This window comes from Dipodomys spectabilis, unplaced genomic scaffold (genome assembly GCF_019054845.1).
Source record: "Dipodomys spectabilis isolate Male_0828 unplaced genomic scaffold, ASM1905484v1 ptg000140l, whole genome shotgun sequence".
NCBI lineage: Eukaryota > Metazoa > Chordata > Mammalia > Rodentia > Heteromyidae > Dipodomys > Dipodomys spectabilis.
The window spans coordinates 35,142,006-35,166,256 of NW_024870817.1; the positions used below are offsets into that span (position 1 = coordinate 35,142,006).

General features: G+C 34.2%; 1 protein-coding gene across 2 annotated transcripts in view; it reads left to right on the plus strand.

Moving 5' to 3' along the window:
• Positions 1 to 23,978, plus strand: part of Ercc8 (ERCC excision repair 8, CSA ubiquitin ligase complex subunit) — a 45,987-nt gene extending 22,009 nt beyond the window's left edge. For both annotated transcript variants that reach the window (XM_042690886.1, XM_042690887.1), the window contains 8 exons: positions 5,820 to 5,901; positions 8,169 to 8,237; positions 9,364 to 9,430; positions 11,956 to 12,056; positions 12,811 to 12,935; positions 16,988 to 17,185; positions 22,010 to 22,090; positions 23,661 to 23,978. In XM_042690886.1, the coding sequence (XP_042546820.1) occupies positions 5,820 to 5,901; positions 8,169 to 8,237; positions 9,364 to 9,430; positions 11,956 to 12,056; positions 12,811 to 12,935; positions 16,988 to 17,185; positions 22,010 to 22,090; positions 23,661 to 23,729 (792 nt within the window). In that variant the 3' untranslated portion in view covers positions 23,730 to 23,978. The remainder of the gene's footprint in view (positions 1 to 5,819; positions 5,902 to 8,168; positions 8,238 to 9,363; positions 9,431 to 11,955; positions 12,057 to 12,810; positions 12,936 to 16,987; positions 17,186 to 22,009; positions 22,091 to 23,660) is intronic.
• Positions 23,979 to 24,251: the final 273 nt, after the last annotated feature.

A 24,251-nucleotide genomic window follows, 5' to 3' on the forward strand; every position in this document is an offset into this window, starting at 1 on the left:
CACTGTATTAAATGTAGAGCTAGCATATGCTCAAGCAGCTTTACTTATGAGGAAATGGAACTATGTGGCCACACAAAAAGTTGTTTACAAAGGTATATTGTTCATAATAGAAGCAACTACAATAGCCATCCACTGAATAGTTCAACAAAATGTGGTATATTTAGAATAGAATACAATTCAGCAAACAAGATAATAACACATGTATCAATATGGAAAAACCTTGAAACTATCCTAAATGAAGACTACAAAAGCCACATATTACATAATTTCATCTACATAAAATGTTTAAAAAATAAATTTATTGTAAAGTTCATTTTTCAACATAGTGTCTTGGGCAAAATCTCATTGTTACAATAGGTCAGCCTGTATCCCTATTTAAGCATTTTGTTTTTTCCCTTCCCCTCCCCAAAATAGAGAAGTGTATATACAAGATGTAGGGCACCAGCATCAAATACAGTGAAAACAGGGGTTATACCATGGAGGAGGAACATACAAAGAAACAAAAAAGTTACAATTTAGGTGGGGGGCAGGGGTAGTTGTGGAGGTAGGAGGGAAGGGATGGTAGGGGAAAAACAAAGGAGGAGGTAACAATGCTTGATAGGAAATGTACTCATTACCTTGCTCATGTAACTGTAACCCCTCAGTACAGTATTTTTACAATAAAAATGCATTAAAAATAAATTTATAAGGACAAAAAAGTCAATTTACATGTTGCCTAGAGCAGGGATAGAAAGACTTGAGGAGTGACTGATGATTGATAAAGAGAATCCTTTGGAATGATGAAAATGTTCTAAAATTTATAACTGATATTTATAACCTCATTAATATACTAAAACCCATTGAAGTACTCGTGCAATTTTCAGTAGATGTACTATATTGTATGTTATTTATATCCTAGTATTTAAAAAAAAATCAAAAATGACCTTCAGGTTGTTTAACTTGGGAACTGTGTCCATTATATTGTTATCTACAAAAATAAAAAAAGGGAAGATTATGGGTTCAATTTGTTGTTTAATAGATTATAAGAAATCTAATGGGAAATAGTCTAGGAATTATCCTGGAATTGAACTATAAATATCTGGAATCAAGAAAAGAAGTCTACATTAAAAACTCAGATTCATCACTACCATGCAGGTGGCAATCAAAGTCTCCATAGAGTAAAACCATAAGGAAGACCAAAGTTCATAGGACAGAGAAAGAAAGTACAAAAGACAATGAGAAAGAGTAGCCATAGAGAAAGAGGAAAATCGGGGCCATATAGCGTATGAAACCAGTGAAGGAGATGCCTTAAAAATGAGGAGATGGGCTGGGAAGGTGGCTCAGTGGTAGAGTGCTTGTCTTGCATGCATGAGGCCCTGGGTTTGAGTCCTCAGCACCACATAAGCAAAAAGAAAAAAGCCGGAAGTGGCGCTGTAGCTCAAGTGGTAGAGCACTAGCCTTGAGCTGAAGAGCTGAGGGACAGCACCCAGGCCCAGAGTTCAGGCCCCACGACCAACAAAAAAAAAATAGATGAGGTAGTCAAATGAATAGGTAGGATAAGATAAAGGTTACCAGTGATACTAGAAAAGTAATGACTAAGAATAGTGAAAATAAAAATCAGATTGCAATGATTTGAGAAAAATAAGGAATTAAAGGTAGTGAGAATGGGAAAAAAGATTAAGGGTACTATTGGATGAAAGGTTTATTTCACAATAGAGACTGAGTGTAGAGTGCTGCCCATATTTATCTCCTGATACCCAGGAGATAATTTGTTAACTGAAACTTTTGTTGCTGCTAAGAGGGATCAGGGCACTAGAGGCCAGATTAACTTTTTTTTGGTGGGGGGGAGGGGTGGGTGGAGGGGTCTGGTCGTGGGGCCTGAACTCTGGGCCTGGGCACTGTCCCTCAGCTCTTCAACTCAAGGCTAGCACTCTACCACTTGAGCCATAGTGCCACTTCCGGCTTTTTTCTTTTTGCTTATGTGGTGCTGAGGAATTGAACCCAGGGCCTCATGCATGCAAGGCAAGCGCTCTACCACTGAGCCACCTTCCCAGCCCCCAGATTAACTTTGTCCATCATTTTTCCTTGATAGTAGGAGTAAAGAAGGAAAAAGGAAATTATGTTTGTAGATTTTTTTTATAACACTTTGAAATTCTGATTAACTAAAAGATCTAATTGCTTATTGAGATGTTTGTGAGGCATAAGAAAGTTTGAAATAGTTGGAGAATATTGCAGGGAAGTAGTTGGGTAAAATACTGTTAGTGGGACTGATGATTGTTATTGAAAGTCCAATTTCAATGATGTTTTCCACTGACACCAGTTTGTCAACTGGAAAGATTTTGGCCAAAACTGGCCAGATCTAGGCTTTTAGTCTAGATTTGTCTGACTCACAGCATTATTTTGTAAATAAATTTTTTTAATATACGCATGCTTTTTAGCTATTTATGACTACTTTGGCATTGCTATGGCAATGAAGTGTATCCGATTCTCAAATTCTAAAATGTTTACTATGTGACTTTGCTGAAAAAGTTTGCCAATCCTTGAAAAACTGAAAAGGAAACCACAAAGAAATTGAGATGACTAACATTTGGTATGTTAGACTTTAGAATGCAAGCTGGAGAGGAAAAGAAGTGAAAAGGAGGGCTGGGAATGTGGCTTAGTGGTAAAGTGCTTGCCAAACATGCATGAAGCCCGGGGTTCAATTACACGTAACAGAAAAAGCCGGTAGCACTGTGGCTCAAGTGGTAGAATGCTAGCCTTGAGCAAAAGAAGCTCAGGGTCAGTGCCCTGGACCTGAGTTCAATGCCCTGGACTGGCCAAAAAAAAAAAAAAAAGAAGAAGAAGAAGAAGAGTTGATAGGGATTGGGGTAGGGAGGGGTTAAGATACCTTAAGGGTGAGTAGTTAGGGAAAGCCAAAATAGTAGCTATTGTGGTCATAGATAACTGAAATACATAATTTGAAAGGAAGAACCATTCTAGTCATGACTGTGGTTATTGAAGTTACAGGGAACTGAAAGGCAGCTTGTTGGCTAGATCATCCATCTGGATGCTACAGTCTTCCAGAGTAGAATGGAAGGGAAGATGATGAGCAAGATCGGGTTTTTTTTCTTTCTTAATTTTTCAAATTTGTATTAAGTTAGCTAAATAAACTGCTAGCTGTCAATTTAATAATTGCAAAAATTCATCATTTTTAGATGATTCCATGTTCTTGACCTCACATATGTTATATACATGTGCACATCTGAGGGAAGCTAGGAAGAGGTTACAGAATCAGAAGGAAACAGGTGAAAAATACAAAGAGGCTCTCTTTTTCTCGCTCTGTTCTTTTCTAGCTCTTGCTCTTCTTTTCTAGCTCTCTCTCTGCTCTAGCTCTTTCCTCTCTCTTTCCCAGCCACGTGGAGTGCCAACCTTGCCTGGTCCCAGCAGGTCTACTGGATAAACCTACCCCTTACCCGAATACCACGTGAGTGCTACTGTTCTTACCCCTCTCTCTGCTCTTTTCTAGCTCTTTCCTCTCTTTCCCAGCTCTCTCCTTCCCAGGCCTTTCCCAGCCACGTGGAGTGCCAACCTTGCCTGGTCCCAGCAGGTCTACTGAATAAACCTACCCCTTACCTGAATGCCACGTGCGTGCTGGTGCTGTTCTTACTAGGCCACCTCTTTTTAAAAACCTAACACTTTGCATTCTCATTACATAGCCACCTTTATTTTTTACTCTCTCATTCTTCACAATCATGTTTGCTTTAAAGCCTAACTTTTTAGCTAAGCAAGGTTAAAGTTTATTGCCTTAGAGAAAAGGGTCAAGAGAACCTTCCACAAAGCAATCAGCAACATAAGTAAGTATGAATAAGTATCTATGAGAAATAAATAAAAGTAGACTATTATTATTTCAGGGACAAGAAAGATTGAGGAAAAAAAGCATAGGTTCCACCCTCGAGTAAAAGCTAGGGATCTCCCCAAAGGTCTTGAAGATGGAAGAAGGTTTTTCATGGATGCAACCTGGCTCTCTTGGAGATGGTATTTACCAACCCCCTGAATCAGCAGGGAGTGACTACAGCAAAAGAGAGATAGTGGTGTAGTTCACTTAGCAGATTGGGTGTTGCCATGGTATTTCTGAAGATCACTTGGCTCCTGTGAGCTATAGGACTGATGCTTGTGTTTTCACATACAAATTATAATAACATCTTTACTGAGTTCTCAAAAAAAATCTTACTGTAAGATAAGCAAAAACTGAGAATTACAAAGAACACTGAAGTTGAAAGTGATTGAAAATAAGGCCTAGCTTTGGAAGAAATATAATTCTAGGCCCTGAGAGGCAGAAACATGAAAAAATGTATAAGGACTGACTACTGAAGCCAAAAAGCCAGGATTTCTAAGAGTAAGGGACATCCTAGCTAGCTGTTAGGGTTTCTGAGATTCTCAAATCCAGGCAATAACATTACTAAAATCACCTTAGGCAACTAACTTATAAAGAGAAAAGACTTATTTGGCTCAGACTTTTGGCAGTGCAAAGGCACAGCCCCATATGAGCTCAATTCAGGTAAGGGAAATGGATGACAGCATGGCTTCGTTCAATCCATGTAGGAGCCAGTGCTCCTATCTCCAGCCAGATAACAAAGGAGGAGAGTACAGATGAGCAGTGTTCCACAATTCCTTCAACTGTCACAACCCCAAGGACCAAAGGACTTCCTAGTAGGCTCACCTATTAAAGGTCCCACCTTCCCATTAGCACTACTCTACAGATCAAATTTTCAGTCATAGATCTTTGGAGGATTCTCAAACTAACGTTTAAACCACAGCAAGTACACAAGAACAAAAGCTGAACTTAGGGACAGCAAATCTCCATACCTGACTTCTGTGAATCAGAACTGTGATACTAATATGTTGTTAAAATTTAGGATATGATTCATTAGATAGGAAAGGAATTTGGAAACACACATCTTAGTTGCTAATATTAAGCAAGCAATTTTGAGAGTGGTCTACCTTAATCCTTCTCTTGAATTAGTTTCCACCTGAAGGTCACTTGGGAATTTACGCTGTCAGGTACTAAGAGCAAAACTTTGGAGTCTTAATGAGCCAAAGAAAAATGCCTCTCCCACACCAAACTCTTTCTTAAGAGCTCCATATATGTGGTTTATTTCCATTTTGGTTGACTCTCTCTTATAGTACCCTTTATTGGATAAGCCACCCCTTCCAACTCACATGCTTTTTAGTTTTTTCTTGGTAGTCCTGAGGTTTTGATCTCAGGGCTTAAAATAATAGGTTGTGCTTTTTCATGTTTCTTCCACTTATATGGCACAAAACTCTAGGGTTAAAAAATACTTTACAATCAAATGGCCCAGAGTCTTCATTTGTAGATGAGAAAGAGCTAGAAGGTAATCTGGGGTCGTTCCTCTAAAAGAAATTTTGATGCTAAATTAAATTTAAAAAAAAAAAAAAAAAAAAAAAAAAAAAAAAAGAAAAATACAAAGAGGGGCCCATCAGCTGCACTGGCCATTGATGAAAGTGAACTAAGCAACTCAAGGGCAGTGATGGGAAGGAGGGAATAAGAGAGAAAGAAGGAAAGAAATGTATATATCACCCAATTTGGACAAAGTAATTGTAGTGTCAACGTTTGTAGAGTTCATAAGCTTTATAGACCATAATAATGACAGTGCACCTTGTGAAGGTTAAAATGTGTTTGTGACTATAGCTAAGTATCACTATCTCACAATACTGTGAAATTTGTGAAACTTATGTAATTACTTAATCTCAATAAAGAAAAAAATTGCAATAAGTGGGACAAAAGATAGATTGTTGCTTTGGTTTTATTATTAAAACTTTTAACCTGTCTTAATTACCAGACTGCAGATGTGTTTACATTTGAAGAAACTGTTTATAGTCATCATATGTCTCCAATTGCCACCAAGCACTGTTTAGTAGCAGGTATGTATATAAGGTGTTTTTTGTCTTTCAACATATGGAAAATTTTATCTTTATTTTCTATCTAGTTACCTTTAATATGTTTTAACCGAAATAAAGATCACGATTCCCTTACTTTAAAAATTATATGCTCCAGCCAGGCACCAGTGGCTCATGGCTGTAATCCCAGCTACTCAGGATGCTGAGATCTGAGGATCATTGTTCAAAGCCATCGGTGCAGGAAAATCTGTGAGCCTCTTATCTCCAATTAACCACCAGAAAACCAGAAGTTGCACTGTGACTCGAGTGGTAGAGAGCTAGCCTTGATCTGAAGAGCATAGGAATAGTGGTGTCCAGATAGAGTTCAAACCTCACGACTGACCAAAAAAAAAAAATTATATATATATATATACATATATACACATATATATGTGTGTGTATATATGTATATATATATATATGCTTCTATTTATATTCAGCTCAACAGAACTAGCTTAGGGCTAGAATTCAAAGATTTTTTTTCTTTCTTTAAGAGTTATTTTTGGTCCCTTAGGAGTTTTAAACCACCAAAGTTCCAAGCATTGTACATGAACAAAATTTGGCAACTATTCCAGTAAAACAAAATGAAAAAAGAAATTACTTCTTTTTTATTTTTAAATTTTTTCTTGTAAAGGTAATGTACAGAGGAGTTACAGTTAAGAAATTACTCTTTTGTCTTTAGGATTATGATTAAAATTTAACAGCCATTTATGTAAAATCCTACAACAAAAAAAATTGATATGTAGAACTAGGATATAGTTCAAAAATAAAGTGATTGCTTAGCAACTACAAAACCATGGGTTTTATCCTCAGCAACAAAAAAGAAAAGGTAAAAATTAAAAAAAGAAATTTCATATGTAGGGAAATAAGTTTTCTAATATTAGATACTATGTCCTCCATGATTTCTGTAGCACTATAGGAGTCTCCTCATGCCTGGATATCATTCGCTGCTTCTTCTATAAAGAAGAACTGAGCTCTAACTCATCATGGAGATCCATTCATTCAGTATATGTCCCCATTTTCCATGACTATCATTAGCAATTGAAAGTGTATTATTGCCTGTATTACTGTTAAAAATAGTGACTTAATGTGAAAAAATAACTAACTAAATATACATTTAAATTTGCAATATAAATTTCCTTGTTTTGATAGTACACATTAGTTACCCACTACGATTATTGGGATATCTCATGAGACTGGTACACTTTTCTCTCTGTACTTGCTACCTTTGCAATGTCTTTCAAAACTATACTTTTAAAATAAAATATAATACCCTACTTTCTACTAAAGTACTACATATAAATACAGTTGAAAACATTTTCTTAGTTTAAATATTAAAGATCTGAAATATATTTAGTATTTTATACCAAATGTAATTTAAAATTAGATATATATTAAAATTAAATATATGTTGATATTTAACAACCATTTACATCAAATCCTACAAAAAATATTCATATGTAGAACTGGGATGTGCTTGCTTAGCAACTACAACACCATGGATTTTGATTCTCAGTACCAACAAAGAATTTATTTGGTATTTTTTAAAGAATATATTTGGCATCAAATGCCAAATATATTTCAGATCTATAATATTTAAACTAGGAAAATACTTCCAACTGTATTTATATGCAGTACTTTAGCAGAAAGTAGTATTTTAAAATAATTATAGATTTGCAAGAATTTGCAAAAGTAGTACAGAGAGGCGTTGTGCATTACCAAAGGAGGATATTCTTAGGAGAGGATCACCAGGGCTCAATAGCCATGTGCGTATGATGATATAAAATGATGCTGACCAAAATGAACTCCAAGAGAAGGAAACGAGGTTTTTTTGTTTTACTTTGTGTGATTTTGTTTTGTTTTTACCTTTTTGCTATCATTTTTTATTTCTGTACCTTTGTCTTGTATGTAAGTTTATCTGATTTGATGTAGGGGAAGCACAGAAATGGTAGGACAAAGGGTAAACTCATTTAGCAGTGATACTCATTAGATACTACGTTGAAAATAAACTATACAATTTGGGCAGAGGGAAGGAAAAAATGGGAGAGAAAATGAAGGAGGGGGGGTGATACATGTACTCAGTACCTGCTGTTTATAATTGTAACCCCTCTACATCGCCTTTACAAAATTTTATCATTTTATTTCTATGTGGATGCAGTGGAAATATAATTTCTAATGCTAGTATGTTGTTTCATTTTGAGGATGATGTATAACAAAATTGTGTTAAAATCATTTTTTTTTTGTCTTTACAGTTGGTACTAGAGGACCGAAAGTACAACTTTGTGACTTAAAATCTGGATCCTGTTCTCACATTCTACAGGGTATTTTTTTTTAATTTGAAACAACTACCACTTTCATTGAACAGTAAACTGTTCAATTAAAAAAAAAGTAGTAACAATGTATTCTTTGTGACATGACTGATGTATTTGGGACTAGTATTTTAAAGTCAACAGTGAAATAGATCCTTCTGTGCATTATTCTTATAAAACTGAACTACAGAGGAGACATTCACTTGAACACCCGTCACAGAAAAAGTTCAGAGGTTATGAAAAGTAGAAGGTCTATCTCAGAATTTTGTGTTCTTTTTTACAATTTTTTATTAGCATCAATTACTATACAAAGGGTTTTATGTTAACTCTTATCTATATTAAAAAAATAAATTACCAATGAATCGTATTAGATTGTGTCATAAGCATTTTTTTCTGACCAGTGAGTAAACACTGTTCTTAATATTTAAGGGCATTTTTTCTCTATTCGAATATTTGTATCTGTATTTGAGATTATTGTTAAAACTGTTTGAAAAGATATATTCATTTAAATGATTTTGCCTTTTAAATCAGTATTTGTTAGTATTAAGTCAGTAAATCAGTGTTAAATCAGATTGTCTAATTTGTATTCATTTCTGGGAAGCACATAAGTATGCTAAGAAAATCTGATGAGACAAATATCATTTTTAAAATATCATTGTGACTATTGACAATAAGCTAGGCAGATAAAAATGTCAGACTTGAATAATTGAATTGTATAAATGAATTAAAATGTTAAAGTCATCTGTGTTTTCTAAAAAAAAAATTATACAAATACTTTTTTAGTCAAGTGTTCTGTTTCGACCCTAGAAATTAGAAAATAGATTTATTCCTTCATTTATTTTTTATTACAGTAGGTTTTATTGTAAAGGTAAGTCATTGTATTTCATTTATATGGATTAACAACTTGCTCGAGCAAGTGAGTCAAAGACAAAGCCAGTCTTTTTATATTAAAATTCCACATGTTACAAATGCTTCCACAGACCTTACACTAGTATTAAACACTGAATATTAGAAAAAAATTTTAAATGTTGGCTGTATTTACCCCTCTTACTATTTTTGGTTTATTTGAAATCAGGAAAAATTTTTGACACTTTAGTTTAAGTATTTTGTAAGACTTTTCATACAGTTGTATTTTCAGGTCACAGACAAGAAATATTAGCGGTTTCCTGGTCACCACGTTATGACTATATCTTGGCAACTGCAAGGTAAAGTGCAATTGATTTGGTTTTGGTGCTAGTATTAGTAAGTAATAATAAGTACTTCTAAAAGGCTTCATGTATGTAATATACATAATTTGAGAATATATTTTAGTATATTTTATTGTTAATTAGCCATTGAGAAATGAGTTATTTAGAAATTTTAATTCATAATACCAATCTTTCTCTGTATCATAACTATCCATCTTGAAGGTTTTCATTGTTTAGAGCCGAGGGAAAAAATGGAGAATATATGTAGTGGTGCAAATCAATTGGAACTACTAGTAAAGTAACAACAAGACAAAAATTATTATGTCATTTTTGCATGTGAAAGTAGAATATGTATTAAAGCAGAGTTTATTCATTTTGTTAAGCTAGAATTATTTTGACTCTGATATAAAATATCTAGTCATTGATTCAATTTATTAATATATAATGGCTCTCTACTATGTGCCAGTCATATTAGGGACATAGTATAAGAATTCAATAAGCTAACAGCCTCAAGAAGAGAAACAGTACTAACAGGACATTTTAAAAATACTTTTACTAGAGTATCTTTGTGAAGTATAATGTAAAAATAAAAGCAAGAGCCCTTACCTAGATTCAAAAGATTGCAGATGTGTGGGCTATGTGTTGGAGGGAAGAGTATTATATATATTTATGTACTGTGAGGGAAGTAGTACTAGAGAGAAACATAAGATAAGATAAGAAATGGAGGGAATAAGTGCTTCAGGACCTTGAATCAACAGGAAAGACTTAAGAGCAGGGTCCAGACATAGGGGAGACACTACATTTGACACAAGAAAGAAACTGGAAGGTGAGTAGAAATGAATACAGCTGTTTGTAGCTTTGAAGACACATTCAAGAAATACAAACCTAATTGCTTCTATTATTTATTACTGAAGTAGGACTTGATGTTATCTTTCAAAAATGTGAAATATGGGAATAAAGATAGAAGTCTGAAGGAAGATGGTAAAGATCTAAATAGAAGATAGATCTGATTAGGAAAATGTCAGATTTCAGGGCAGTTGTGCCCTGCTGAAGTTGTAAGCTACCTATATTCAAAGCTACGGAAATCAAAACATCAAATGACAGAGTAGACAATTTTCAATGGTTAGAGGAAAGTACCTCATCATATGAAAGTTGTTTAAGTCCCACGTATAAGGGGGAAAAAATCATCAAAACAAATTGGAGAAGAGAGTCAGGTACTGTTGGCTTCCACCTATAATCCTAACTTCTCAGGAGGCTGAGATCTCAGGTTCACAGATGGCAACCAGGAGAGACAGACAAATTCAAGAAATTTATCTCCAATTAGCCAGCCAAAAGATGAAAGTGGAGATGAGGCCCAAATGGTAGAGTACCAACTGTGAGTAGAAAAAGCCCAGAGTGAGAACAGATGGCCTGAATTCAAACCCCAAATTAAAAAAAAAAACCTTAAAAACATTTATAGGAAGGGTCAGAAGTAGGTATATGTGTCAACGTAAGAAAATTCAAGATTAGAGGTGAGGCCCATGTAATAGAGTGCTAGCCAATGAACAAAGCATCAGATACAGAGTTCAAGTCCCAGTCTTGGACCAAAAAAATAGAAAATTCAAAAAGAAGCTATGAGTGGGATGTGAGTGGCTCATACTACTCAGGAGGCTGAGATCTGAGTATTGAGGCTGGAAGCCAGCCTGGGCAGGAAAGTCCTTGAGACTCTTATCTCCAATAAACTACTCAAAAAAGCTGAAAGTGGCATTGTGGCACAAGTGGTACAGCACTAGCTCAAGGACCTTATATAAACACATTATTCTTTTGTAGGGGTAGTACTTCTGGGGATTGAGCTCCTGAATGCCACTCATGCATGCACTGTTACTCTGGGCTTAATCCCAACCTCTTTCAATGGAAACATTTTGATGAAGCTTTCTGTGAAACAATTCATGTTAGTTTGGTAAAGATCTATATCTGGATTTTTTAAAATGTATTATACTAACTTTATTGTAACTTAATCCCCAACGAAGCTTCTGTTAATAGTTTTCAAAATGATTGTTGAATGTCAGGAAAATTAAATATAGTTATATCTGACAAAGATTGATTTGAGTGTAAGAAACCAAATAAAAATAAATTGTTCTCATTATGCACCTTACTCTCAATTTTTAATAAGAAGTTTTTTAAAAAACTCCTAATTCATATCAAATAGATTCTTAAATGAAGTGAAATTTGTTTGGCTAGACAGTATTTGAATAATAGAAAACATACAATAACAGACTTGCTAGTACCTTGTGGGGAAAGATGTTTGCATAATTAAACCAATATAAAAAACAGCAGAATTTGGTCCTTGTGATCTAAAAAAGAAAGTTCACCTTTCTGGTATTTTTTCACCTCTTTATGTGACTGTTGATTGAAGAATATTTACTGAGAAGGCAATATTACAACAATGTAATTATACAAAAACATTTGTGCTAATCAAATGAAACCTCTGTGTGTCATAATGCTTGGAGTGTACAGTTCACTGTTCTGGCTACTTACGTCAATGTTATATTCATTTTTCACAGTGCTGACAGTAGAGTAAAATTATGGGATGTGAGGAGAGCATCAGGATGCTTGATTACTCTTGATCAGTATAATGGTAAAAAATCACAAGCTGTCGAATCAGGTATGAGAACTACAGTAATTCAGGAATATGAGAATACTATCTTTTTATATTGAAGTATTTTCATTGAAGCTAAATAATGAATAATTAACATTGGCTAAGTACAAACTTTATGATATTTTTTTAAAGAAACTACTTTCTAAACCTAATTTAGGATAATCTTTTTCCAAGTTATAAACCATGGTGATGGTTTGTGGGATTTTTGCCTCCAAATTTTAAATAGAGCAACTTTTCTGTAGTAACTTGCTTTACAGAATTTACTATATAATACTATTTTATATACAGAATACATACATACGTGTGTGTGTGTGTGTGTGTGTGTGTGTGTGTGTGTGTGTGTGTGTGTGTTTGGATGGTATATGGGTGGGAAACTAGCAGTCAAACTCTGGACTTTTCATATGCTAGACAAGCATGTTAACTGAGCTACAGCCAATGTGTACAGTGAGACCCTGTAAGAAGAATGAGAAGTATTTGAAGTTTAAGTGTTAAATTATACATTTATTTACATTTGACAGTGTAATTTCCTGAAAAAAATGTGCTGGCAAGATTATTTTCCTTTAGTTTTCATATTTTCCCTGTTGTTCCTGATTTATATATCTTATTGTGTGTAAATAAGCTGAAGATTGGTTAATTTTAAACATAACCTATATTTTAGTAATTCCTAATGTTATATTTTAGTATGTCTAAATATGTTGTTAAGCATTAAATAGGTTCTGAACACAGGAAAAAATAAAGTGAGTTCTGTTTTTCATTGCAGCAAATACTGCTCATAATGGGAAAGTTAATGGCTTATGTTTTACAAGTGATGGACTTCACCTTCTCACTGTTGGTACAGATGATCGAATGAGGCTCTGGAACAGTTCCAGTGGAGAAAACACACTAGTAAGAGATTACTACGTACCTTTTTACACATAAATTAACAAAATGGATATGTGGCACATACTTTATATTTTTCTATAGATTTAAGTTTTTGTCTTGCTTCTGAAACATAGCTGGTTTTTTTAAATACTATATATGAACTATGAAAGCAAGATAACCTACCTGTACCTCACCTTCTTCTATATTCCCTCTACTTGAGGAGAAACATACTGGGAACTGCTCTGTTGGGAGTGTACTATGTTGCTCCGATATACTGGAAAAGTAAATTACTGAAAACTACCAACACAGATTAAGGTTAAAAATAATGAAATTTTATACTATAAGTGATATTTAAATAATCCTAAGGTAAATATTATAATATCAAGATATATAGTATTTTATTTAATAATGAGATAAGTACTAGATTCTTATTGTATATGTACAAGGACTTGAACTCAGGGTTTTGTGTTGATTTTATTGATCATGACTGGTACTCTACCACTTGAGCCAGTCCAGTAATTAATTGGAAATTGAATCTTGCTGACTTTTTTGCCCAAAGTGGTTTTTAACCACAATCCTCCAGATTTTAGCCTCAGAAGTGGCTAGAATTACAGGCATGAGCCACCATGCTTGGTTGAAAGTAGTAGATTCTTGTGTGACAGTTAAAATAGAGTTTATTTTTATGTGCTTTTTAGTCTCTACCACGTATGAGCCTTGCCACACACCCAGCCTGGCATTTTCTGAAGATGTATTCTTGCAAACTTTTTGGATTAGCCTGGCCTTGAACTGCGTTCCTCTAGGTCTCAGCCTTCTGAGTAGCTAGAATTTCAGAAATGAGTAGCACCTTATCTAGTAACAAATGTTTACATTCAGTAAATGAGGAATCATGTAAGACATAGAATTATCCTGTTCTAAGTCTACAATATCTTCCTCAAAATCTTTCGAAAGCTTACCTACCTTAAATTCCATCCTTTGAAACATCATAAAAAGTAACTTGTTCTTCAATACCTTCATAATAGTTTAAAACATGGCCACTCACCACATACTGTTTTTTATGGTAAGCATGTAGCATAGTATGAAACATAGAATTAGCACTTCATAGCTGGTAGGTCTCGCCCTTGCATAATCTCTTTGAACTTCATTCTCATATGGGCATTGAAGAGCTGTTGATAATTTTTTAGCCCACAGGTGGTTTGATAAAGACCAAAATGACACTAAATTGCAGGAAGAATTCAAGAATAGTTAGCTACTAGAAAAGTGGAGGCAGCAGAATCTCAAGTTCAAGGCTAGGCTAGGTAAAGTTAGGAAGACTCTCAAAAACAACAGGGCTGGGGGCATAGCTTAAGTGGCACAATACTTCCCTAGCAAGCAGGAGGATCCTGCAATTCAATACCTGGTACCACATACCAGAGAGAGAGAATCTAGCATTGGGTACACACTTGTAATCTCAGTATAGATGCTAAGATAGGAGGATTGTGAGTTTGACGCTAACCTTGGTTTCATAGCAGGAGCCTGTCTAGATGAATGAATAAATGATTGAATGAATCAGTAGATGGATAAGATATAAGAGAGACAGATAGATAGATAGCAGGGTGAATTGGAAGAAGAATTCCTTAAGGACAAAAGACCACAGTGAGTAAGTTGCTTCCATGCTCACATTACATTTAGCACATTCTAGTTTGAATTTGGGAAGATATATGATATAGTAGAAAGAACATGGATTTTTTGTAGGTAGGTTTTCTGATAAAGTGGGATAAGGCCATCACAAGTCTATCAATTTATAATTTTCCAGAGGGAATGGAGAATTGTTAGTTAAAGGCATTTAGTGATGTTTATTTGTTTTTCTCCACCTGCCCCTACATATTCTAGAAATTGTAGTATATATAGCATTAACAAGTGCAAATGAGAGAATGTTATACTTTGTTAGACTAGGAGGTAAGAGCCCCTAAATCTAGGGGCTTAACTGATTCCATTTATATTCCAGGTATATATTCATATGTATTATTTCACTTAATTTTTGCAAAATAATTTAACTTGAAAGCTAAGTAAGCACAATTCATAAGGGGCCTAAAAACTGAGTTCAAAATCCAAGTCTAGGGCTAGAAAGGTGGCTCAGTGGTAGAGTGCTTGCCTTGCATGCATGAGGCCCTGGGTTCGATTCCTCAGCACCACATAAGCAGAAAAAGTCAGAAGTGGCTCTGTGGCTCAAGTGGTAGAGTGCTAGCCTTGAGCTGAAGAGCTGAGGGACAGCACCCAGGCCCAGAGTTCAGGCCACACAACCGACAAAAAAAAAAAAAAAAAAAGTCTACTGACTACAAATACAATGGTGAACACATTTATATTACTACTGCATGCAGTGAACCAAAGTATCTGCTTGTTTCTATTATTAGTGAACCTGAAGGTAAGCCAAATGTAGCATCCATTTGGGCCTCAATATCTCTTACTTATATACGTACATGCTCTGCCACCTAACTTTAAGAAAAAAAAAAAGACAAATGACTTATAAATTCTTGTGTTAGTCACGTTGAAGGGTGATCTGCATGCTCATAATTCCCAATTGGTTAACTATTGGTTTTCATTATCAGCAGTAAGTAAACCTATTGATTTCCTGGAAGTCTGCATATCTGACTACTCAAGTGATGCACCTTCCACTGGGCATACACATTACCCCTTTTGCATAACAGGATAGACTTAACACTTTGTCCTCAATACATAATTACATTACCTATATATAACTGAAATTACATGATACTGTATATACCGTTAGTTTTCTATGCTGTTTATTCTTAGCTTTTATCCTTGTTCCCTGCAGTTTCACAATTGTAATTTATATAAGCCAAAGAGTTGATATCACATTGGAAATATTACATCCATTTTCCGTTATTTCACCATTCTAGATAATGCTGCCTTTAATTACCTTGAGCATATTACTTTCTGTTGTTTAATTATTTCCCTAAGATAAATTCTCAGGAGCAATTACTAAGTCAAGATAATGAGTACTGTTCTGCAAGATGAGAGGAGTCCTAGAGATGGACAGTCGTGGTGGTTGTTCAACAATGGCACTGTATTTAGTGCCACAAACTATGTATTTAAAAATAGTTAAGATGACCAGGTGCCAGTGTCTCATGCTTGTTATCCTACCTACTCAGGAAGCTGAGATCTGAGGATTGTGGTTCCAAGCCAGCCCAGGCAGGAATGTACATAAGACTCTTATCTTCAATTAACCACCAGAAAATTGTAAGTGGAACTGTGGTTTCAAGTGGTAGAGTACTAGCCTTAAGTAAAAGGAGCTTAGGGACAGTACCCAGGGAGTTATCAGCAAAAAGAAAAAGTTAAGATGGCCAATCTTATGTTTAACCACCATTTAAAAATAAATAAGTAAAAAGAATAGGACATTATACATACTTCCCCCCCCCCCCCCCAAATAAAAAAAAAACCCTCAGGATTTTTCTGTTTTAGGACAGTATATACTTGTTAGCTGTGGGGCTTGAACTCAGGGCCTGGGTGCTGTCCATGAGCCTCTTTGTGCTCAAGGTTAGTGCTCTACCAATTGAGCTATAGAACCACTTCCTGTTTTTCTGTTTTATTACATTAAAAAAAAACCATATTTCCCTTTAGAAAGGATGACCAAATTATAGTTACACCAGTCTCTTTATTTCACTCATGCCATTATTGGTGGTGTTATATTTTGCTAAACCCAGAGGTTCTTACTGTAGCCCAGTGGTACAGTGCTTGTCTATCTATTTGTAGCCTCTGAGTTCCATTTCAAAGCACTACTCCCCTCGCCAAATTAGTCTAGATTGTTTTAATTTCCATTTTTACTTCTATCAAAGATGAAATATGAACATTTACCCTTGTGTTTTTCTCACTATTTGTATTTCTTCTTATATATAATGCACATTCATGCCATTGGCCCTCCTATTTATAACATTGGACATTTTCTCTAAACTTAAGAGCTCTTTATATAGTGTTATAATATTTGAAGGAAATAGTTTGAAATATTTCTCCAAGTGTTTGTTGTCTTTTTGTTAATTCAGTTTTAAGAAATGAGTAACTTTATGATTTTATTCCTACAGGTGAACTATGGAAAAGTTTGTAATGACAGTAGAAAAGGATTGAAATTCACTGTCTCCTGTGGCTGCAGTTCAGAATTTGTTTTTGTACCATATGGTAGCACCATTGCTGTTTATGCAGTTTACTCAGGAGAACAGATAACTATGCTTAAGGGACATTATAAAAGTGTTGACTGCTGTGTATTTCAGTCTAATTTCCAGGTAAGAATGGTACTTAAAAGAATTCAAAATGTTTATAGAGCTAGCTTGCTGACTAGTGTATAAACCAGCAGGTTGTGATTTCATTCTAAAGAATTATACTTTAAATCCACATTTGACCTATAATTTATTTAATAGACATTAATATAGTCTAGATTATACATATACATATATTTTTATATGAATCAATATAATACATGGAATTTTGCTGGAATTATTTTTCTTTTGTCTGAGTTCCTTCAGAATCTTGGATGAAATATTTTGTTAAAAATAAAGGAATATTTAGAGTAAAAAAATAAATAAATCGGTGTTTAATCTCAAAATGCATCTTGGTTCATGTATATATGTAGATGTGCTGAAATTTTAATTTCTTTAACTTCCTGCCAATGATTATAAAAGTAGACCTTTGAATCAATGCAACTGGTTTTTTTCACATTTTTTTCATTGTCAAGGAGATGTATAGAGGGGTTACAGTTACATAAATAAGATTTATGTACATTTCTTGTACAAGAAAGTACATTTCTTGTCAAATTTGTTACTCCTTCCCTCATTTTCACTCCCCCTCAAATCCCCCCAAGTTGTACAGATCATTTCCAACATACTGTCTTGTGTGTGTTGCTGTTGCGTTGGTTCCCTCCTTGTCCTTTGTCCCACCATTCTGTTGTTCCCTTTGTCTTCCCTAATTCAGATAAACATATACAATGCCAGAGTACCAAAATCAAATACAGTGACAACAGGAATATACCATAAGGGGAAGAACATACAAAAGAAACAAAAAAAATCACACAGTACATTAACAACAACAAAGAAAAGCCTTGTGTCCATGTCTTGGAGTTCATTTCACTTAGCATCATCTTATATAGTCATATGTACATAGCTGTTGAGCGATTCTGCTCATCTGATAAGATTATCCTAGATGTATACTATTTATTGCCAATAAGGGAAACCATGGGACCTATGTTTCTTTGGGTAAATAAATATAGGTATTTAATCTCAAAATGCATCTTGGTTCATATATATGTAGGTATGCTGAAATTTTAATTTCTTTAATTTCCTGCCAGTGGTTATAACAGTATACCTTTTATGCAACTCGGTATCTTTTAATGTTCTTTTATTTACCATCAAGATCATTTTTAGTGGTATTACCTTTGATGCAAGTTTTTTTTTGAAAGAACATTTGTACAAATGACCTCATCTACTTCTTTAAATAAATCTAATAGAGCAAGATATTTAGTATTTCCTTGTTATATGGGTAGGGAACATGAAAATCATAAAAGTTAAATACTGGTAAATACTGTTAATTAAACATTGGATTATTAGAGCTTGAAAAGACTATATCACCTGGGACAACTCTTGTTCTGTTCATTCATTCATAACAATAATTACCTACTTTATGCCTGACATTGTGTTATAAGATATATAGACCTGATATTTCATCCAATGTACAATATCATGATAATACACACTATTATTTTATTTCAGTATGTATATATCCTATTGGCTGGTAAACAGCTACTGTGCCAATCCCTACCAAGTGACTTAGGCCTCAACTCAGCCCAGCAACTTGAAGAGGCCCCCAGAACCCTACTCTAACCCTATATTCACTATCTCTCTGACTATGCATTGTCCTGAGGTACTAGTTAAAATTTTGTTGATATTTCTGGGGAAACATGACTTACTCTAAACCTGTAAATAGGTATTGACAAAGCGTGGTTCTCTATTCAAAGAAAATTATAGAATAGTATTTTTCACTTAGAGACACATCCAAGATTTTAACCATGGTATTTTGACTATAAAATTTGTCTTTATTCAAAATCAGTTTCCTAATAGGTATATCTAGAATTAATAAAGTATACTGAGGTATAGTAGATTCTTTTCAGTCCCTGGAATAGCTAAATTAGCCAGAGACCTGAGGCAAATTGCTACCCATCAAATGCTATTTCTATATATATATACAATTCAGAAAGATTTTAATCACTAAACTATATCAGAAAACTCCCTACTCTCAGTCCATTTTACATATTATGATTCTGAAAATGGAAATAATGTGAAATATAGTGAAACCTCTTCAAAAGTTAGCATACACTAATAAATGAATGACAGGGAATATAAAAGTTTTTGTTTTTAAGAGAAGGTAGGTTCTAGTGGGAAGTGGGGAGGGCAAACAGGATAAAGGAGGATGAACTGGACAAAATACTTTATGTACCTGGATGAAAATGGAACAAGGAAGCTTGTTGAGATTGGTTTGGGAAGGATGGCAAGGAGAATGAGAAAGGATGATAAGCAAGTGAATTTACAAAGGTATATTATATGCGTATATGGACATATCAAAGTTAAACCTCTTGTGCAACTGATTGACACTAATAAAAATATGGAAAAGAAAAAAAAGGGCGGTACTTTGGCATCCATTTAGCAGAAGGTTCTGAAAAAAATATACTAATTATATAAATACAAAAATCTTGACAATATATACTCAAAATGGAAATTATAATAGTAATACATTACAATGTATTAACAAATAGAAATTTATGAAACTAATCTTTTATATTTAACATACTGAAAAATTGATTACCAACAAAATATTTACATAGCCTCTGAACACAATCCTACAAAATATTAAATACAAAAGCTAAACATAATTGTACCTTAAAGAAACCTGGCATGTATCACCTTAATCAAATAATCAGAGATGACTCAATTATGAGACATTACTTTTCTAATATTCCTACAAAATTCAATCACCTGATTTTAATCATGAGGAAACAGAAAGCAAGCCAAATTTGAAGGACATCCTACTGAATAACTAGTATGCACTTCAAAACTTTGAAGGTCAGAAAAGCCAGAGATCAAGAACTGTTCCAGATTGAAAACAAGAGAAATGATATTAGCATGTGATTCATAATAAAAACCCTTTTGTTATAACAGACATTATTGGGACAGTTGGTAAAACTTGAGTAGGATTTAAGAATTAAGGTATTTCTAATACGTCAATGTGAATTTTCTGATTTTGTTGGTTATATTGTAACTATATATGCAAGTGCCTTTGTTCACAGGAAATAGATACTCTTCAAGAACAGTAGGACCTTACACTTGCCCATAGTTCAGAAAAAAAATTTTCTGTACTGCACCTACAGCTTAAGCTTTGAGGTTTCTATGAATATTCTAATTAAATGTTGCTTCTTAATCTTGTTTTGTTTATGTTTTTGTTTGGAGGGTTTCTTTGTTGTTGTTATGTTTGGTGTATGGCCTTGATCATGACATTATACTCACAAACTGACCTGTTGAATTGAAACTCTTTGTCCAGCTACTTAGAGAAAAGAAAGAAAAAGACTATTTTGATTTTAAGCTTTTATAAGAACTTTTATTGGTCTTTGGCCTTTTTCTCTTTTTCTCCTTTCTTACCCTTCTTTTTCCTTTTCATAGTTGTTTTTTTCTTTAGATGGACCTTTTTTATTGTTATTATAAAGATTATATACAGAGAGGTTATAGTTACATGAAGTCAGGTAATGAGTACATTTCTCTTAGGACAATGTCATTCCTTCCCTCATTCTCTCCCAGTTTTTCCCTCCCGTGCCCACAAACAAGTTGTATAGTCAAATGTAGTGTCTGGTGAGTACCACTGCCCCATTTGTTCACCCTTTTGTGTGTGTATGTGTGCCAGTCCTGGGGCTTGAACTCAGAGCCTGGGCAATGTCCCTGAGCTTTGTTGATGAAGGCTAACTGTCTTGAGCCACAGATCCACTTTTGGCTTTTTTGGGTACTTAATTGGAAATAAGAGTCTCACAGAGCTTGGCTTCAAACTATGATCCTCAGATCTCAGCCCTCTGAATAGCTGTGATTGCAGACATGAATGAGCCACCGGTGCCTAGCTGACTTGTTTTTATGTTCGATTTTTTCCTTTATATTTTGAGTATTTGATTTATATTACAATCTCTTGATATTTAATATTTCCCAATGTCACTAAATATTCTTCAGAAACAATTATAATGACTGTCATATTCTATCATATGAATATAACATTTTTTTATTGACAGCCATTCATGTACTCACTGACAATAGTTTTTATCTTCATTGTTATACATTTTACATGGATGGTATTTTTGAATTTTTGGTGCATTGCTATAATTTCTTAGAAATAACTATAAAAGCTGACTACATATTAAAATTCTGTTATGCAAAAGGATATGCCAATATTACATGTATTTGCTGGTTCAAAACCAACATAACTGAGTTTTGTTGGGGAGGGCTGAGAGCATTGGTTAGAAGCAAACAGCATGTTCACCAGGACATTGATTGACATGGGCTGAACATCAGCCCAGGCTTTTATGAAGTAAACTTTTCAACAGGCAGTGTGGGATCTTTCTTCAAGCTCTGTGGTAAAGAGGAGCCAGTTGGCAGTATTAAGTTAAATAAAACTTTTTGTGAACTTCTGCACTTGCTATTTTGGTAGAATACTCATGTGATTTCTTCATTGAAATATTTATTATATAGCTCAATTATTGGCAAAGACTATTTACTATAGGTAGTTTTTCTTTTCCTGAAAATTGAAATATATAGGTACTAGTATTGGTCCAACCTCTAGAATATGAATGGGTTTTGTACATTTTTCACACCATTGGTAAGCTCCAACATACCTTAATTTTTTTAAGCAAATCAAAGCTTTACTGCAGCTTTCAAATGAATAAAAAGTAAAATGGGTATCAGTCCAGGTTCTTCATTCAGTAGAAACAGAATTAATCTAATTAATCCAGCTTAAGAACTCACTCACTTTAGGTAAGTACAAGCTTTAAAATAACCCACAATCATAGCTCACTTTCTGTGTTTTAGGAACTTTACAGTGGTAGCAGAGACTGCAACATTCTTGCTTGGGTACCATCCTTATATGAACCCATTCCTGATGATGATGAGGTAAATATTATTTTTACAAATTTTAGAGTCACTTCTCAATCATAAGGAATTAAGTCTTATTAGCTTACATGGGAGAAACATTCAAAGCATTTCTTGCTATTTTGTGATTATAAAATTTATTTGTTACAACACATTCAGAAATATATCCAAAAAATGTGAAATTTCTCTCCAGTTAACACATTTTTATTTATTTATTTTCTTGTTTATTCCTATGCATGCATTAAAAACATGTAACTGTATATTTGTTCATAGTCCTGTCTTGGTATCTGTTTTACCATTTATATATTACAATTTAAATATCTTCCCATTTCTGTTGAGTATTATAAACAACATCAAGATAAATACCTATTCAAGTTATTTATATTTCCTCTTTTTTTTTTTTTTTTTTAGGATAGATTCCTAGAAGGAAACTTACCTCTTGAGTTGTTATGTATAGCATTATTAAGGTTCTTTGTTCACACAGTCATACTTTACCAACTCACCATCCTCTTAACAATTTCAAGTATCTGTTTTATAGGATAAAATAGTACAAATATGACTGAGTAAAGAGCCTTAGAAATGCAGTGAATGCCAGGTATGCTGGCTCATGAATGAAATCATAGCTCCTTGAAAGGACCTCTATCAGAAGGATTTTGGTTTGAGGCCAACACAGGCAAAAAAAAAAGTTTATGAGACCCCCATCTCAACCACGGTGGGCCTATTGGTGTGCTTCTATTTATCCTAGCTATGGGAGAACCATAAATTGGAGAATAACAGTCCAAGTAGGCACAAGGCATAAACATGAGACCCTACTCAAGAAAACAAAAGCAAAAAATACTGAGGATGTGGCAGAAGTGATATAGTACTTGTCTAGCAATTGTGATGCCTTGAGTCCAAATCCTAGTACCACTAAAAATACCAAAATGCAGTGGGTAAGCAGACATGAATAATATATGATCTGTGGCCTTTTACTAGACTCTATTTCTCTTTAAATTAATATCAAGCTGTATTAAGGAATAAATTGTGGAAAAGTGCTATCTTTTCCCAGTACTAATCTAGGCACTGTTAATCATCCACATTTATCTTAATATCTAGTCTATAAAAAGTTTAAAAATCAAAACAATATTTTTATAATTTTTAAACTACAAGTAATCAGAAGTACCTTAAGGTAATCTTAACCTAAGCCATAGTAAAAACAAAGCACTGTGTATAGAAGTAGAAGAAACTTATTGATAGTTTGGCATTTCCAGAATCATTTTTTATGTATTTTAATTCCTTTGTGAAAGCAAGGCTATGTCAAAAACTAAGTGTCATAAAATTTTTACCTGAATAGTTGACTAACAGCTGCATCTAACAGCTATTGAAAAAATATATTTCAGTTTGCAGCTGCTATAACTTCTTGCACCTCTGGATTATTTCTTTTGGCCCTAGTCCAAATGAATTCATAAATTACCTTATATTTGGGAGTATTTCTTTTATTTTGCAATTAGCCTTAAGAATAATTGCTATTTTTCTGACATATTTTATAACTGTATTACGAGCCTAAAATTATGAAGTAGAAAAATAGAATCTTCCTTTTTTTTTTCTTTAGACTACCACCAAATCACAAGTAAATCAAGCATTTGAAGATGCCTGGAGCAGCAGCGATGAGGAAGGATGAACATCAGCCTTTAGTACCTTCATTTGTGTAGATTTTTTTTTTAACTGTTCCATCTTTTCCTGACAATTAACCCTGTGTTTGGGTGATATTCCCCCATACACGTTTTAAAATGAGGTTAACATTTGTATAAAATATTCTGAAAGAGACTTCTGTATAGGTTTTTTACTCAGAACTTACCTCACTGATCCCAGTTGCTGTGCCTGGGTCTCCCTCTGTTGCTAAATACAAGAACAGAAGTTAGTGTCTCAACTGGTCTTGAGCATATTGTGTGAACCTATGCAGACATATGGAGTTAAGAGACTTCAGGCTTATCAGCCTGTTACTTCCACCTTCAAGGATGACTTATTACTGCTCTGGAGGCAGAAAGGCTGATGAATTGAGAGTTCAAAGGCAGCCCAGGCTAAGTTTCTATCTCCACGAACAAAGGGAATGGACATATGGCTCAAGTAGTAGAGTGCTTGCCTAGCATTCAATTCCATAAGAAGGGAGGAGGGGAGAAAGAAAGACTTTTACTAAGAATAA